Source organism: Lagenorhynchus albirostris, chromosome 4, assembly GCF_949774975.1.
Source record: "Lagenorhynchus albirostris chromosome 4, mLagAlb1.1, whole genome shotgun sequence".
NCBI lineage: Eukaryota > Metazoa > Chordata > Mammalia > Artiodactyla > Delphinidae > Lagenorhynchus > Lagenorhynchus albirostris.
Window position 1 is genome coordinate 115,301,872 of NC_083098.1, and position 16,003 is coordinate 115,317,874.

Below are 16,003 nucleotides of genomic sequence, written 5' to 3' on the forward strand. Positions count from 1 at the left end.
TGCAGAGATATGAAAACATTTGCCCACAGAAAGACTTACGAGGGACTTCCCTGGTGGCAGAGTGGTTAAGAACCCGCCTGCCAATGCAGGGGACATGGGTTCAATCCCTGGTCCAGGAAGATCCCACATGCTGCGGAGCAACTAAGCCTGTGCACCACAACTACTGAGCCTGTGCTCTGGAGCATGCGAGCCACAACTACTGAGCCTGCGTACCATAACTACTGAAGCCCGTGTGCCTAGAGCCTGTGCTCCGCAACAAGAGAAACCACCGCAATGAGAAGCATACGCACTGCAACGAAGAGTAGCCCCTGCTCTCCGCAACTAGAGAGAGCCTGCACACAGCAACGAAGACCCAATGCAGCCAAAAATAAATAAATAAGTAGATAAAGACTTATGAGAGCACTCACAGCAACTTGTTATGATAGTCAAAAACCTGGAAATATCCCAGGAGTTCATAAACAGATAACTGCTAAATAAACCATGGCATATTCAAAAAATGTAATACACCTCAACAATAAAGAGGAATGAGTTATAATATACGAAACCACATAGATGACTCTCAGAAACATGAGGGTGAGTGAAAGAATCCTTACAGAAAAGGGTATATACTGTATAATTCTAATTATATAAAGTACTAGAATTAGCAAAACTAATCTTAGGTGAAAAAATCAGAAAAGTGGTTGCCTCTAGGAGTTGTGGGTGGGGTGAATGGCAAAGATTTACTGGGAAAAGGCATTAGGAAAATTTCTAGGATGATGGTAGAGACCTAATCTTAATGTGTATTTGGGCTACAGAGATGTATATACATTTTTCAAAACCCATCAAATGATACACAGGCTTCTGTACTTCACTGAATATAAATTTTACCTAAAAAGAAATCATAAGCATGCATATTAAATTATACTTAATGATATACATGCTGAAAGATTTAGGGATAAAGTGTACTCAATGTGCAACTGACTTTGAAATGCATCAAAATAATAGAATGAGTTAATGAGCAGGTAGTGGGAGGGACAGATACATGACAAAGCAAAAGTTGGCAAAAATGTTAACTGTAGGATAAAGGTATATTGTATAATTCCTTCAACTTTGCTATGTTTGACATTTTTATAATTAAATACTGTCAAGAAAAAAATAAGTTAGGTAATATAAAGACATTTTCAGATCACCAAAATCTGTAAGAATTTGTCAACAACAGACTTGCACTAAAAGAAATTTTAAAGGAAGTTTTTCAGGCTGAAGGAAAATGAGGCCAGATGGAAACCTGGATCAAAACAAAGGAATAAAGAGCTCAGGAAATGGTAAATATGTAGTTAAATGCAAAAGAATTGTTTTTCCTAATTTCTCAAGGTCTTTAAAGAAATTGTTTAAAGCAAAAAAATAATGTATGGTCAGATTTATAATATATATAAAGTAAATATAAATTGTAAAATGTATGACAACAATACCCAAAGGATGGGAGGACAGTAAATACTGACAGAAGTATATTGTTATAAGATTCCTACATTATATATGAATTGGCATAATATTAATCATGGAAGACTGTGATAAATTAAGGATGTACATTGTAATCGCTACCACAAGCACTTAAAAAAAGTATAGCTAAAAAGAAGACAAAAATAAAACAATAAAAAAACCCTCTGAGCCTCTTACAGACTGATTTCAAGAACTTATTTGTGTTCTTCTACATGTTGACACCTTATAATTTATCAACTCAGAAGTTTCTGCTTTTCAAACATTTCCCAATAGGAAACTGTACTGGTTAATTTCAATTTTCATTACTATTTCCTCCTTCTTTTGCCTTTCATGGGTATAGACAATACCACAGAATAAAATACAAGGTGTTCCCTTAAAGTCAGCGCAACTCCTAACACAAACCTCCTTAGTTAGTTTACTAAAGTGTCCTCACTCACTGAAGGAATTAATAGGAGGCAAAACAATGAGTAAATGAAAAAAATGCTGTGATAGTTGACTACTGAGGCTACACACATGCTTTTCTTAAAGTAGAAAGTTATCATAGGTGAAAATAATTTCCAACACAGATGGGCCCTATCATTCTCAGATCATTCTGCTGTTAAAACAAAAACAATTTTTTAATTCCCACCTCACTAGTAAAATTAGAAAATGCAGTTATTTCACCTTTTCTCTCCAATGTGTTAAATAAGTGAATGATTCTTAGAAGTTAAAAAACCCAGTACTTTTCACTTCTTCTCACAATGACCCCATCTGTTTAAATCAGACAAAGCATAGAGTATCTTCCTCTAGCAACAACTTAACTTCTTAAACCAGATATTGCCAATTGGCTGCCCATTGGCCAAATTCGGCCCATTATTTTGTTTTGTTTGGATCATGGTCTTTTAAAACTTTTTAACTACTTGAAAATGTTTAGAAATTCAGAGATTTCACGTAAGAATCCAGATTCTGAGTTCTTTGAAAATCTGAAAGAGACAGTAACACCGGGACACATTCTTACAAGGCAACACAGGAGCTGGAGCTGAATATTAGCTGCATCTTTTTGACGTGTTACCTGCTTTCCAGTTTAACCCAGTTTCAGTTCAGTACACTTCACTCAAATTATTTGCCTGGACTCAAATGAGTTTATAATCTCTATTACAAATATTCCCCATCCCAAATTTAGTCTCCTTCCTCACTCTAGTCCTTACTCTTGTGCACTCACTCACACTCTCTTTCTATCAAAATAACATGCATCTATTACTTCACTAAAAATTTCAACTGAGGATGTATTTGGCTTAAAAAAAGTGTCTCTAATGGAAAATAACAGGTCAGCATTCTATACCAACATATTTACATGGTTTCTGGCCATGTATATATGTATAAAGAATGTGGTAGGCAGAATTCTCCCAAGATTCCTGTCACCTAGGTTTTAATTCAATCACTAGTCTAGGTACTACTGTACAGGGACTTTGCAGATGGAATTAGGTTGCTAATCAGCTAATCTTAAAGTAGGGAGAGTACCCCAAATTATCCAGGAGGGCCACCGTAGTCATGTGAACCCCTAAAGTAGAAGAGCAAAGCAGAAGAGCCAGAGATTCAAAGTATCAGAAGGACTAGGCCTGCTGCTACTAGCTTTGAAGATGAAGAAATGGGGCCATGAGCCAGGGAATGCTGGTGGCTTCTAGAAGCTAAGAACAACTCCTGGCCATCAGCCAGCAAGGAAACAGGGATCTCAGTCCTACAACTGCGTGGAATTAAATTCTACTAACACCGGGAATAAGCCTAGAAATGGATTCTCCCCTGGGGCCTCCAGGGGAAATGTAGCCCCGCCAGCACCTTGATTTTGGCTTTGTTAGACCTGAAGCATAGAAACCACCCAAGCCCAATAGGCTTTTGATTTATAGAACTATGAGATAATAAATTTGTGTTGCTTTAACCTGCTAAACTTGTGGCAATATGTTACAGCAACAATGGAGAGCTAATACTTTGCTGATGAATGAAAAAAAAGGCTTTACACAAACCTTAACTGAACAAGACCAGCAACCATTAGTCTATATAAAGTCACACATATTTCATAAATTATTGGCACAGCTATAAAATCTACCTTGATACCTCCTCAAAAAGGAATCTCTCATCAGTTTCAAATCTTGCATTCTCCCCAAAGCGCCTACTTTCCTGTCTGGCCCTTAGTGGGCTTTGGGGAATTATGCTCTTGGAATGCTCTAACTGATAAAAGTGTTTTGCCCATTTGAAGGCTTGAATCACTCTAGCTTGTCCAGATAGTTTGTGCAAACAATGTGATTTATGTTGAACACCTGCTTCCTTCTGTGTGTGTGTGTGGGGTGGTCTGGAGCATCATTAACTGCAATCAGTCACACAGGCATTAATGTACCTTTGTGACCAACCCCCAATACAAATTTTCACTCCTAGGCTCAGGCCAGCCTTCTCTAATAGGCAATACTTTGTGCATGTTGTCACAATTTTTGTGCTGCAGAAATTAAGGACATCTTCTACAACTCTCCTGGGAGAGAACTCTGGAAAGCCTGTGCCTGGTTTCTGCCATATTTTGCCCCATTGTTTTCTCTTTGTTGGATTTTGCTTTGCATCCTTTTGCTGCAATGAGTATAACGTAACCATGAGTATAATAACATCTGAGTCCTGTGAGTGCTTCTATTGAATCACTGAAGCTGGGAGTGGTCTTGGTGACCCCTGACACATCACAGTTCCCACCATCTCAGCCAAAATGATTTACTAATACGAAAGAGAACACCAAATATGACACTTGCCATAAGACTAAAAAATTTTCCCAAATCTTTACTAACCAAATTGAGGTAGGCAGAATTCTAAGATGGTTCCCCAAATCCCTGTACCCTGATGTACACCTGGCATAATCCCCAAGACTATGAATATGATGGATTTTACCCTCATGATCACATTATATTCTATGGTGCAGCTGACCTTATCACATGAGTCCTTGAAATCTGGATCTAGAGATTAGAGACAGGAAATAAGAGAGATTCCAGGCATGAGCAAGATGTGATACAAGGGATATCATCCATTGCTGGCTTTGGAGATGGAGAAAGCCACATGATAAGGAATGCAGATGGCTTCCAGGAGCTGAGAGCAGCCCCTCATCAATAGTAATCAAGGAAACAGGGACCTCATTCATACAGTTGCAAGGAACTGGATTCTGCCAACAACCTGAATGAGCTTAGAAGTGGATTCTTCCCCAGAGTCATGAGAAAGGAAATCGACAATTTGTTTCCTCGAATCACTCCATTTTTAAAGAAAATAATAAATCTCAGAAATAAATATATTTCCAAGAAAATAATAAACAAATTACCAAGATACATTTGCAATATACTTTCACCAAAACTCATTTGTTTGGGAAATATAATTATGACACATGATTAAAATGAAGATAATAGGGAAATAGAATTCAAACTGCATGACTAAACTAAAAACATAATTAGTTCATTTAACAGTTAATTTATAACACATTAACTATATACAAACTCTCATGCTAACAATTTCGGGAGACAGAAAAAGTAAAAAATGCTGTATGCATGTTAAAAATGTATGGTTAATTAAGGGAAAGTAAACCATACCTTCCTTAATTAAATAATTGCAAGGAAAATAATTATAATTTAGGAGGGGAAAGGTACCTTACAACTAGAGAGATACAATGTAATAAAGGAATTTGGAGGAGAAAAATACAATTTGTGCTTTGGTTCAGTGGTATGGTATAGAGGCAGACAGAGGTAAGTGAATTACTTGAAGAAGTGTTATGTACACTGTGCTATCTACATTGGGCAAAAAGACAGCTTGGTCTTCAACAGGGTATATTTCAATTCTCTGGCACTCAATTTCTTCAACCATGTATTGGCAACAATGAAAATACTTGAACAATTTAGATACTCTGGAAGTAATTTAGAGAGTTTAAAGTCAGGTCCTATGCCTATAAAATGCATTTTCTTCACACACACACACACACAAATGGAGAACCACAAAATGTTTTTGAGCAGGGAATGGACTCATCTATAACAATATTAATATAGCAGCAGAAAGTAGGAGTAACTGGAGTATGGAAAGACGAAAAGCAGGAAGACCAGTCAGGAGAATGCTGCAATGCAACAGTCAAGCTCTTTGTTAATGAAGCCTGAATTAAACAATGCAGAGGACAGCAGAGACAAGAGAAATATCACAGCGGTGGTATTAACAATACTTGACTGGCAAATAGAATAAAGGATACAAGAGAGGGAGAAAGCAAAAGATGGCTGCAAAATTCCATGCCTGGTGAAGACCATCTTTTTTTGGTATTATTTTCTGTCTTTAAACAAGACAAGTAAAATTGGAAGAAAAATATACATCAGTTATATAAATCTTTAAGTTACTTGACTATACTGTGGTAATTTCAAATGCATTTTGAAACTAGGGCCCTTGAAGGCAAAAAATGTATGAGAGCCTTAACTACTACCACCAGGTTATATTCTAAAATAAGAGTATCTACTACCTATTTCTCATGACTATGACCTGTGGCTCATTAGCCATCTGTGGAGCATATTCTAGAATGTGTTCAAAATTCTTTGGCATATCTAATTCAGTGAGTAGGCAATCGTTTAATAGGGGCAAATAAAACTTACTCATCCGAGTAAGTCATATCATGTTTTCCATCAAGCTAGTGAACAGCTGCAGACATAGCCTGCTTCCCATCAAAGTCTCATGTATAACCTCTGCAATGTTGATGGTTCTCTGGTAAATTTTCAAAATCATAACCCTAAAAACATATGACAAACTACATTTTATTAAAGAAACTTGCCTGCACTACTCACCCTGCCTTCACTTGCAAATGTAAGGACAATGCAGGAGCTTTACTGCAAGTGCCAAAACTCTGCTGAATATCTGTCGTGAACTATACTTGCTGGCACTTTTATAGATTAAGAAAAAGTACATGCTCTGAATAACACAAACAGGAAATGCTTTCCAAATAGCACCTAGACTTAAAAGACAAACCATTTCCCTCATGCTTGTTTTAATAGGAGTGACAAAAGGTATAACTCTTTTTTAACATTTTCTGGAAAACATTTTATAAATGAGATGAAATTTAAATTTCTCCACTTTTCAGTACCTTGAATCTGGCTTTAGGGTAGCAATTAAATAGATTCACAGGCACCAAATATGAGATGATTTCAAATAAATCTTTCAAACGCTGTACTTTTTTTCTTGAAATGTACTGGTTATAGGAGTTTAACTGAATTCCATGCTTCTGTGTTTCCAGCAAATAATTTTGATCATTTAACTGCAACTGGAGAGTATACTGGCAAGAGAGAACTCTGGCACAAGTAACATATAAAAACCACTGAAAAGAGAGACGCTTTCTCCAAAATTAATTCCTCATATTCAAGCTTGAATAGACTCTAAAGAAAATGAGTTTTCTCTTTCAAACCAGGTTAGCAAACTACCCTCACAAATAACATTATTTCATAAAAGACTCACTCAATTATAAGCTTCAGGTCATAGCACAAAATTATTATTTTTGGTTTGGATAACATGAATTCTCAAAAGGGTTTTATGGCTATTAAAATTATAACAAGAAAGAACACTTAATTTTCTAGTGAGATCTGAAACCTCAAGATAGTCTTAAGTTACAATACATTTGTAATACGAATTACTACCATAATGTTTTAGTACAATATTGCTTAGTTAAGTGATATTAAATTTATCATGAAAAAAGTTAGTGAGTAAATTGATACAAGACTCTTCTCTAAGTTTCTAGTTTTCATTCCTCTATCCCCCATCCCACCAATTTTACAGAAAACGCAAAATTTTCTTCAAAATATAAATCCAGTAAGATATATGCCTTAAATGATGCGTAAGTTTGGACAAAGAACTGCAAATAACTACCAGACAACTGGCAGCTTACAGTTTTGCAACAGTTAGAGACAGATGTACAAGTAAAAATCATGGATCTCAAATAGCAATCCCATCTAAATAGATTTCCTGTTTACTTTGCATCAGCCTTTCTTACAGGTGCAGCGTGCTTACTTTTGGCAGTAGGGGAAAGAACTGATTTATAAACCGTAAGAACATCTTCTCACTTTCCATAAATAGGTTATAGAATTAATTAAAACTGCAGCACATCAGCTCTGCACATGAAACCTGCTCTGTTATTGGAGACTAATGTAATCCAAATATGTGGAAAGTCAAACAGTTTTCAACAAAGCTAATTTAGATGGATGGATCAGATAACAACTTGGAACTGAACCTGACAGAATCATTTCTACTCAAAGGCAGTAAGTGCTGAATGTTATATCCCAAAATGAACAAGGAAAATATTGAATTTTAATCTATTACCAGAATGATTAAAAACAATACTTTACAAAAACGTTTAAAAATATCTCACCTGAAGAAATTACAAAGACCCATAAGACTACCATACGTTCTATTTTAAATAAATGAAAAAGACCATGTAAATGTCATGAAAGACAGTATGAAATCTGCATTTAATCCTATTGATGTTCTGCTACCTACTCAAAGAATATGCTTCCATCTATAACATTTTATCCTAATGAAGACATATATAAGGGTATTGAAGAAAGGTGGCTTCTTTATACCTTTACACTGTTGAGGCTACTGGTAACCATTGCTATGAGATTTATTATCTCTAAAACAACGATAAATGATGACAAGCACAGAAAAGTAAAACTTTTCATGAGCTAATGGATTTAATCTTATTGACAAAGCAATGGTAATTATATCCTTATATAGTATAATCAAAAGTAAATAAAGTAAAAGGGTAGAGTGAGGTAAAATGATGAAAATGGAAATTTGTCTTCTGAGTCACCAGCTTCTCTCTCCTTTAGTTCTCTTCAGTAAGTAAAGGAAGGACAGATATGGGCAAAGAGGGAAATGTGGAGATCAGAAGGAACATCCTACAGTTACTACCACCCTGATGACAAGAACTACTCTACTTGTGGCTTATAGAGTCCTCTGGAATGGCTGGGAGCACAAGACCATGGGTAACATCAATTTACATGATGTAGAGCAATTCCAATCATAGCATAGCTATGTCCTCTGATACTTCTGGATATTCCCTTAATAATCTGTCCTCTTCATAGGGTAAACTTCTTCCTTTTTTCTGTCCCAAGTCCCCTAATGAGTATTGAATAATTTTAGGAACTTTATTTTCCAGTTGGTGTTAATGTTGATTTAGTATTTCATTCCTACCTTTTCCTTTTTTTTTTTTTTTAGTACTTGTATGATCTCTAAGACTTCTGTGACAGCCAGACTCTAAGATGCTCCAATGCCCCCTGACTCCTGGGATTCACATTCTGTGTCGTCCTCTCCCACACTGAATAGAATTAATGGCTGACCTCTGTATCCAATGAGCTATAGCAATGTGTGGCTCCTCAGGAGAGGTCATAAAAGGCACTGCCGCTTCCACCTTGCTTTCTCTCATCTCTTAGATTGCTCACTTACTCACTCTGAGACGCCAACCACAATATTGTGAGAATAGCCAAGAGGTCTATGGAAAAGCCCTCAACATAGGGAGGAAATAAACCCCCTGTCAACAACTGGCACCAAATGAGTGAGCTAACTTAGAAACAGTTGACTGAATCCCCAGTCAAGCTTTCAGAAGACTACAGCCCCAGCTGATATACTGCAATGCCATGAGATCCTGAGCTAAAACCACCCAGCTAAATGTTCTTGAATTCCTGACCCAGGGAAATTGTATAAATTGATAAATGTTTATTATTGTTTTAAGCTGCTAAGTGTTGAGGTAATTTGTTAAGCAGCAATAACTAATTCATACTATTTCTTCTTATAGAAACAAAGAAATACAAACAAGTATGCCACTGGATGAAGCATCTTCATTAACAACATAACATTGTTGCTATATGAGAGACTCACAACTCAAGCCAAGTAAATAACTCAACAGGCTTTTAAAAATTTTTTGAAGTATAACTTACATAGGCAAAATGCACACTCTTAAGTGTACACGTCAGTGAATTTTGACAAGTTTTGCAAGAACATGCACCATAAGTAATACCCTAATCAAGATGTAAAAATTTCCATTCCACAGATAGTTCAGTCAAGGCTATTTTGAATCAGTACTTGTATTGCCCTCTTCCCAACCAGAGTCAAGCACTATTTTTATATCTATCACAGTAGATGAGTTTTGATTGCTCTAGAACTTCATATAAATGGAAGAATATGATTTTTGTGTCTGGCTTCTTTTGCTCAGCATAATATTTCTAAGGTTCATCATGTTGTTGTATCAGTAGTTTATTCCATTTTATTGTTGATTAATATACCACAATCTGCTTACCCATTCTCCCATTGATGGACACTTGAGTTCTTCCCAGTTTGGGGCTACTATGAATAATGTTTCTGGGAACATTCTTGTGCAAATATTTTGGTGGGCATGCATTTTTTCTTTCTCTTGATTAAATGCCAAAGCAGGGCTGGGACTACAGGGAGGCAAATGATGTACCTCTTGGGTACAAATTTAAGGAGATCCTCTACCTAGGAGGAGGATTGCTGGATCATAAAATAGATGTTTCTAAAACAACTTGCCTTTTATATTATAGCACTGAATTTTACACTTAGACTTGTCATGGGTTCTTCTGTCAAAAAAATCTACCATTTAAGTAATGGGGAATAGCAGGTTAATATACTCGTATAACATATTAGTATTAGAAAACATATGCTTATAAAGGCAATTGATTAATATATTATCACATGTAATTCATATTAAATAAAATATAAAGCTGACAATAACTTCCTCTAGAATGATCCCTAGTTCAAGTAAAACTCCTTGTTCTACAGATATGAAAAATGATTAAGAGACCGGTCCAAGGCTGCCTAGCTAGTTAGTGGCTTTTTCATCATACATATTGCATTGTAAATCTTTATACAAATTTAACCCAAACTCAGTTAAAATTCCTAAAGACATGACTACAATTGGTTTTCAATTTTAATGTCAACTAGCTTTCACAGAGAACTTTTTTTGTTTTTTTGCATTGGTGGCCTATAAATTAAAGTGTAAATTTAAACTGGTGGGCAAAGAGTAATATGTTCTTAAAAAAATACAATTAAAGATTTGTGACATGCAAAAATTATGCCTATAAAAACATATTTACTAAGTTAGGTTAAATATATAGAAAAGTCACTTTTATCACCATGGTGAGATTAGACTTTTCTAAAAAAGCAAGTGACGCAACTGGATACTTGATATCTGCATCTTTCATTCCAGCGACCACTTAAAACCAAACCATTTAAAGTAGCAAGGAAAGTACTTTTATTCAATTTATTTGTTTTGCTGCTATTAAATTACTACCATTTAATAAGATACACATTTTCCCCCCTTGCAAAAGATTTATCTTCATCTATAATATAGCAATGATTAAAGAGTATTGACTAAGAATAAGAATATTTCTTTAATGTAGGATGGATAATTACAATCCTATAAAGGCTCATGGCAAATATTTTTCATTGGTTTAGTACAACTTAATTCATTAAAGAAACATTTTTCATAATTTTAAGATAATTTCAGAAAATCTGTGAAGAAGCTCATTTAATAGTGTATTTGGGGCTTCCCTGGTGGCACAGTGGTTGAGAGTCCGCCTGCCAATGCAGGTGACACAGGTTCGTGCCCCGGTCCGGGAAGATCCCACATGCCGCGGAGCGGCTGGGCCCGTGAGCCATGGCCACTGAGCCTGCGCGTCCGGAGCCTGCTCCACAACAGGAGAGGTCACAACAGTGAGAGGCCCGTGTACCACAAAAAAAAAAAAAAAAATAGTATATTTGTAAGAGAGTTTAGACCACTTTTCTTGCCAAAAATGCCTTAGAAAGTAAATTTCATGTGTCATTGAAATAACTGAATTTATACTTTTTTTTTTGCATCGGCAGGCGGACTCTCAACCACTGCACCACCAGGGAAGCACCTGAAATAACTGAATTTAAACTGTATGATTATGTTCCACCCAAGCCATGATTATTATTTCTCTCTATTCTTCAATCTAGCCTTCTACACAGTTCACTATGTCGTATGTCCCTAAGAATACCAGTGCCCTGTGAGAAGTTACCATGTACTTCTCTCAGGAAATACTCTTAAAACTCAGCTAGAGAAATGCTTTGTACTAAAAAGATTTCAAATTTTCCTGTATATCCTCTTTACTAATTTTTTGTCAAGTACTTTGCAGAATGCTTACCTCACAAAAGCTGAACACTGGATAATGTCAATGTTGAATTTCTATGAGGCCTGTGAATTAAATTTCCTAAAGTGAAAATTTACACCTGGATTTTATCATTAAACAAGTAACAGAAGAAACTAAAATCCTGTAGTTTTTAGTGAAAATGCCTTTTGTTTGCCAATTTCTGCTTTTCATGTAATTGTCCTGATATTATACAGTACCTCACAGGTTTCCCTTCTCGAAGCAAGTCTTCTAGACTCTGTTCACAGTGTTCAGCCACCACCACCAGTCTCTCTGAGTAAAAAAAAACACCAACTCCACTTTATATTTGATTAACACAATGTTTTAATAACAAAATAATATACCCCACTAAAGTTATTAACATACAGTACAAATGATATTTTAAAAGAGCTTTTCAAAGTCTACATTAACTACATAAAAATCAAATATGTAGAATAACAGGATAAATGTGTAATAAAACAACACATTAAATAACAATTTTTCATCTTGTGTTTTTCTCTAGAATTTCTCCCATATGCATCAGGAAAAACAGCTGGAAAAGTTTACCTTTGGCAAAAAGAAGTAATCCTTCTTCTGACACAGACTAGGAGAAGAAAAAGCTTGGATGAAGATATAAAGAAATTTTGAAGTGAAGGGGAAATTGGGAGCTAGGGACAAACTGTCTTGATGGTCTGGTTCAAATATAAGGTTTTTGAAACTGAGTTCAGAAATTTGAGAAAAGTAGAAATGTTCTGAATCATGACTATGGAGAAAGAACAGAAAATCAACTTGGGGTTACTTGTAACATCATGGGGCTTGCTGAGATTAGTAATAATATAAAATTTTGGTGGGCACAATCTATATCATGATGTAATTTTTATTTTACAACAGATCAACTGTTTAGGAATAAGACAGCACAGTTTTGAAGGTCTATACATTTTTAATGTAATCATCAGGTACCTAGTGACTAACACGTTGTCTGACACAGCAGCAGATCAACAAACTCTTTTCCTTTTTAGATGAAAGAATGTCTTTCATTTGAAAATGAAAAACGGCAAAGGTAGAAAACTGAGAGCAGAAGATGGGAAGGACTGATTCAAGGTATGGTCTTGCCTGCTGGGAGGAGAGATGAAGGACAATGGTACACAGGCAATCATGTGAGGTGTGGGGGCAGGATATTGTATGGGTCACATCTTGGAAGCTCAAACTGAGGTGGTGGCATTATATAGAATGATCTGAAACACAAAATTTTAAAACTATAAATGAAAACTATCACTTTCAGAAAAAAACTCCAAGTGATCTAAACTTAAAGAAAATTAAATTTGAAAGAACATTTAATGAGGAGAAACAAAGGAAAAAAATAGGAAAGCAAGTTGAGATAAAAGTTCTAGTTCTTCAATTCAATAAAGAAAAGAGCATGCAAAGTTGAATGCCAAGCAATTTAGCACAACTGTGAAGTTCTAGAAGGAAAAAGTAAATAATATTGTCAGAAAACCAAAATGGGAAGCAGCATTCCTTTGTTTTCCCTCTTACCACATTTTGTCAATTTTCCTTACACCTATCTGGCTACCTCTCCTCAGTCTCCTCTGTAGACTGGTACCTCTTCTACCCAAATTTAAATGCTTCTAGTACCTCCACCTTTGATTCTGGGTCTTCAGACTGTGTTTTCTCCTTATTTACTTCCAAGGTTGAAAGACTCTTAAATTTTATCTCAAGCCCAGAACTCTCTTCTGAACTCCAGGCTTTTATAGCCAGTTTCTCACTTTAATATAAAAGTTACCTCAAACACAACAGGACTCAAACTGAATTTATATTTTGCTCCTTAAGCCTTTCCCTTTAGTACTGTTTCAGTAAATGGTACCACTATCCTGCCAGCTGCTCCAGCTACAAATTTAGGAGTAATCTCCCTTTCTCAAATCCAAAGAAAAAGCCCTGCTATTTTTATTTCCCATATGTTTCCAGAATCTGTAAAGTTTGCTCCATCTGCCACAATCTGGGTCCAATCCAACATCATCCCTCGTTAGATTACTACAACAATCTCTTAACTAATCTTCTCATATTAATTCTTATTCGCCCTCCGACATATTTTCATACTAAAACCTAAGCGATAATATAATAATTAATAAATCTGAATATGTAACTCCCTGTCTAGCTTTATTTTTTGTTATTTTGTCTGTCACTCACCAACTTACACTGGTCTTCCTTTCCCTTTCCTACCTTAAAATACTAGCACATGGATTCCCATTGTCTAAAATGATCTTCCTTGTTCCTCCTCCCAGTTAACTCCTATCATGAAACATAGTGGTTAAGAGCACAGACTATTCTGTCTGGGCTCAAATTTTAGGTTTAATACTCATTAGTTATGTGACCTTGGGGGAGTTTGCTAACCTCTCTATGCCAAGGTTTCCTCTTCCGTAAAACAACAGTACCTACCTCATAGAACTGTTGTGAGGTTGAAATGAGTTAATACATAATAAGAACCTGGCACATAAGAAGCCCTAAGAGTTAGCTATTATTATTATTCATTACTCAGTTAAATATGATTTCCTCCAGGAACACTTTCCTGGTCCCCCCAAATCAATTTACTCCTCCTATCATATAATCTATTCCACTATGTACTTTTCTTTTGTAGCACTTATTTCAACTCCTAAAGATCTGTAGACACTTTTATCTAATGCCTTTGTTCTCTACTAGTTAATGCATTTCATGATAGCAGGAAGGATACTGGTCTTGTTTAAAATGCATCCCCAGTGTCTAGAATTATACCTCAAACATATAAGCATCTAATTAAAAAATACTTGTTAAATGAGTTAACTTGAGCAAAGGCTCAATGTAGCCATTAGAAATGAATGAGACTCACATAATGACAGTCATTGTCTAAACAGAAGTGTGTCCTGCATAGGAAAGTATATGCCTATGTTGTAAACTAGGCATAATAACACCACATTAGTACTGATTTTAATGTAAAACAAAACCATCAGAATATGTTAAAATGTGCATATCCCATTAATGAATAATTTTTAATTATATATTCATAAGTCTCCATATCTATGAAGGATTTTCAAAGTGTTTGGCATTAGCCTAAAATTTGTCAGGCTTAAAATGATTTAGGGAAAAAAAAATTATCAGGCTTCTTCAGGAAACTCCTTTAAAATATCATAAGCCAGAGTTTGCCAAAGCTTTAGGATATTATGGACCTTTAAAGTATTACTGTAAGACAGCAGAACCATAATCCTTGGCAGAATATCACAGATTCTCCCAGAGGTAACAGAGTATATACCAAAACAATGTTTCCAATATGAACCAGTTTTTTCAAAATATCGTTAGAGAGTCTTCATTCTGAAACTCAGGGCCACTATTTGAAAATAACTTCTGTTTGTTATAAAATAATATATTTCACAGAATAAAATATGACAGAAATATTTGAGAATCATAATGTGCCAAATATAAGTCAGCAATGTAGTGGCATTATTTATAAAAAACAAATGTGACACCAAGATGAACTTTAAAGAGTAGAACATACAAGAACCGTGAAATAATCTTTCTTCTAACAAATAGTTGATGAATGCCAAGTATAACTGTAGCGTACATACAGTTTGAACTGTATGTTTTAAGTCAATGCTAAGAAATGGAAGAGAGTACAGTATTAAGCAAGACAGATAATAAAGTAGTTGAATAAAAAGAGGGACTAAAACAGACTGAAAGATTAAAAGAAACTTTTTTAACTTAAAGAAAGAGGTAAATTGTAAATGCGTTAAAACATGAAAGGTTATTAGAATATAGTTACTGCATCATTCTTTTGTTATTCACATTAAAAACTGAGACTAGCTCATTACCTTTTAAAGAGAATCTCTAAATAAATATTTATACAGTAAAACTGATAAAGAAAAATTCTGTGCTTAAAAAACAGTATTGTTACTAGGTTACTGTGATTGTCAGTTTTACGAGTCAACATGGCTAGGCTATAGTCTCCGGTTATTAAAACACTAATCTAGGTGTTACTGTGAAGGCATTTAATAAATGAAATCTACAATTAGTTTACCTTAAGTAAGGAAGATTATCCTAGATAATCTGGGTGATCCTGATTCAATCAGTTATAAAGGCCTTAAGAGCAGAATAGACTCTTCTCCGGAGAAGAAACTCCACACTTGGACTGTGACTTCAGCTGTTGTCTAAAATTTCAGCTTGTCCTTGATGACCTGCCCTATGGATTTCAGATGAGTCTACCCAACCCCAAAATCACATAAACCAATTCCAAGCAATTAATCTATATCTGTGTAGCTATCTAGCTATCTATCTCCTACTGGTTTTGTTTCTTTGATGTGACTCTAAACTGATATAGACACTTAGGT

The 16,003-nt window shown here is 35.3% G+C and overlaps 1 protein-coding gene across 2 annotated transcripts in view; it reads right to left on the reverse strand.

The window, feature by feature from the left end:
* The window catches only part of TBCK (TBC1 domain containing kinase), a 226,971-nt gene that overhangs the window by 204,148 nt on the left and 6,820 nt on the right, over nucleotides 1-16,003 (reverse strand). For both annotated transcript variants that reach the window (XM_060148557.1, XM_060148556.1), the window contains exon 3: nucleotides 11,873-11,945. In XM_060148557.1, the coding sequence (XP_060004540.1) occupies nucleotides 11,873-11,945 (73 nt within the window). The remainder of the gene's footprint in view (nucleotides 1-11,872; nucleotides 11,946-16,003) is intronic.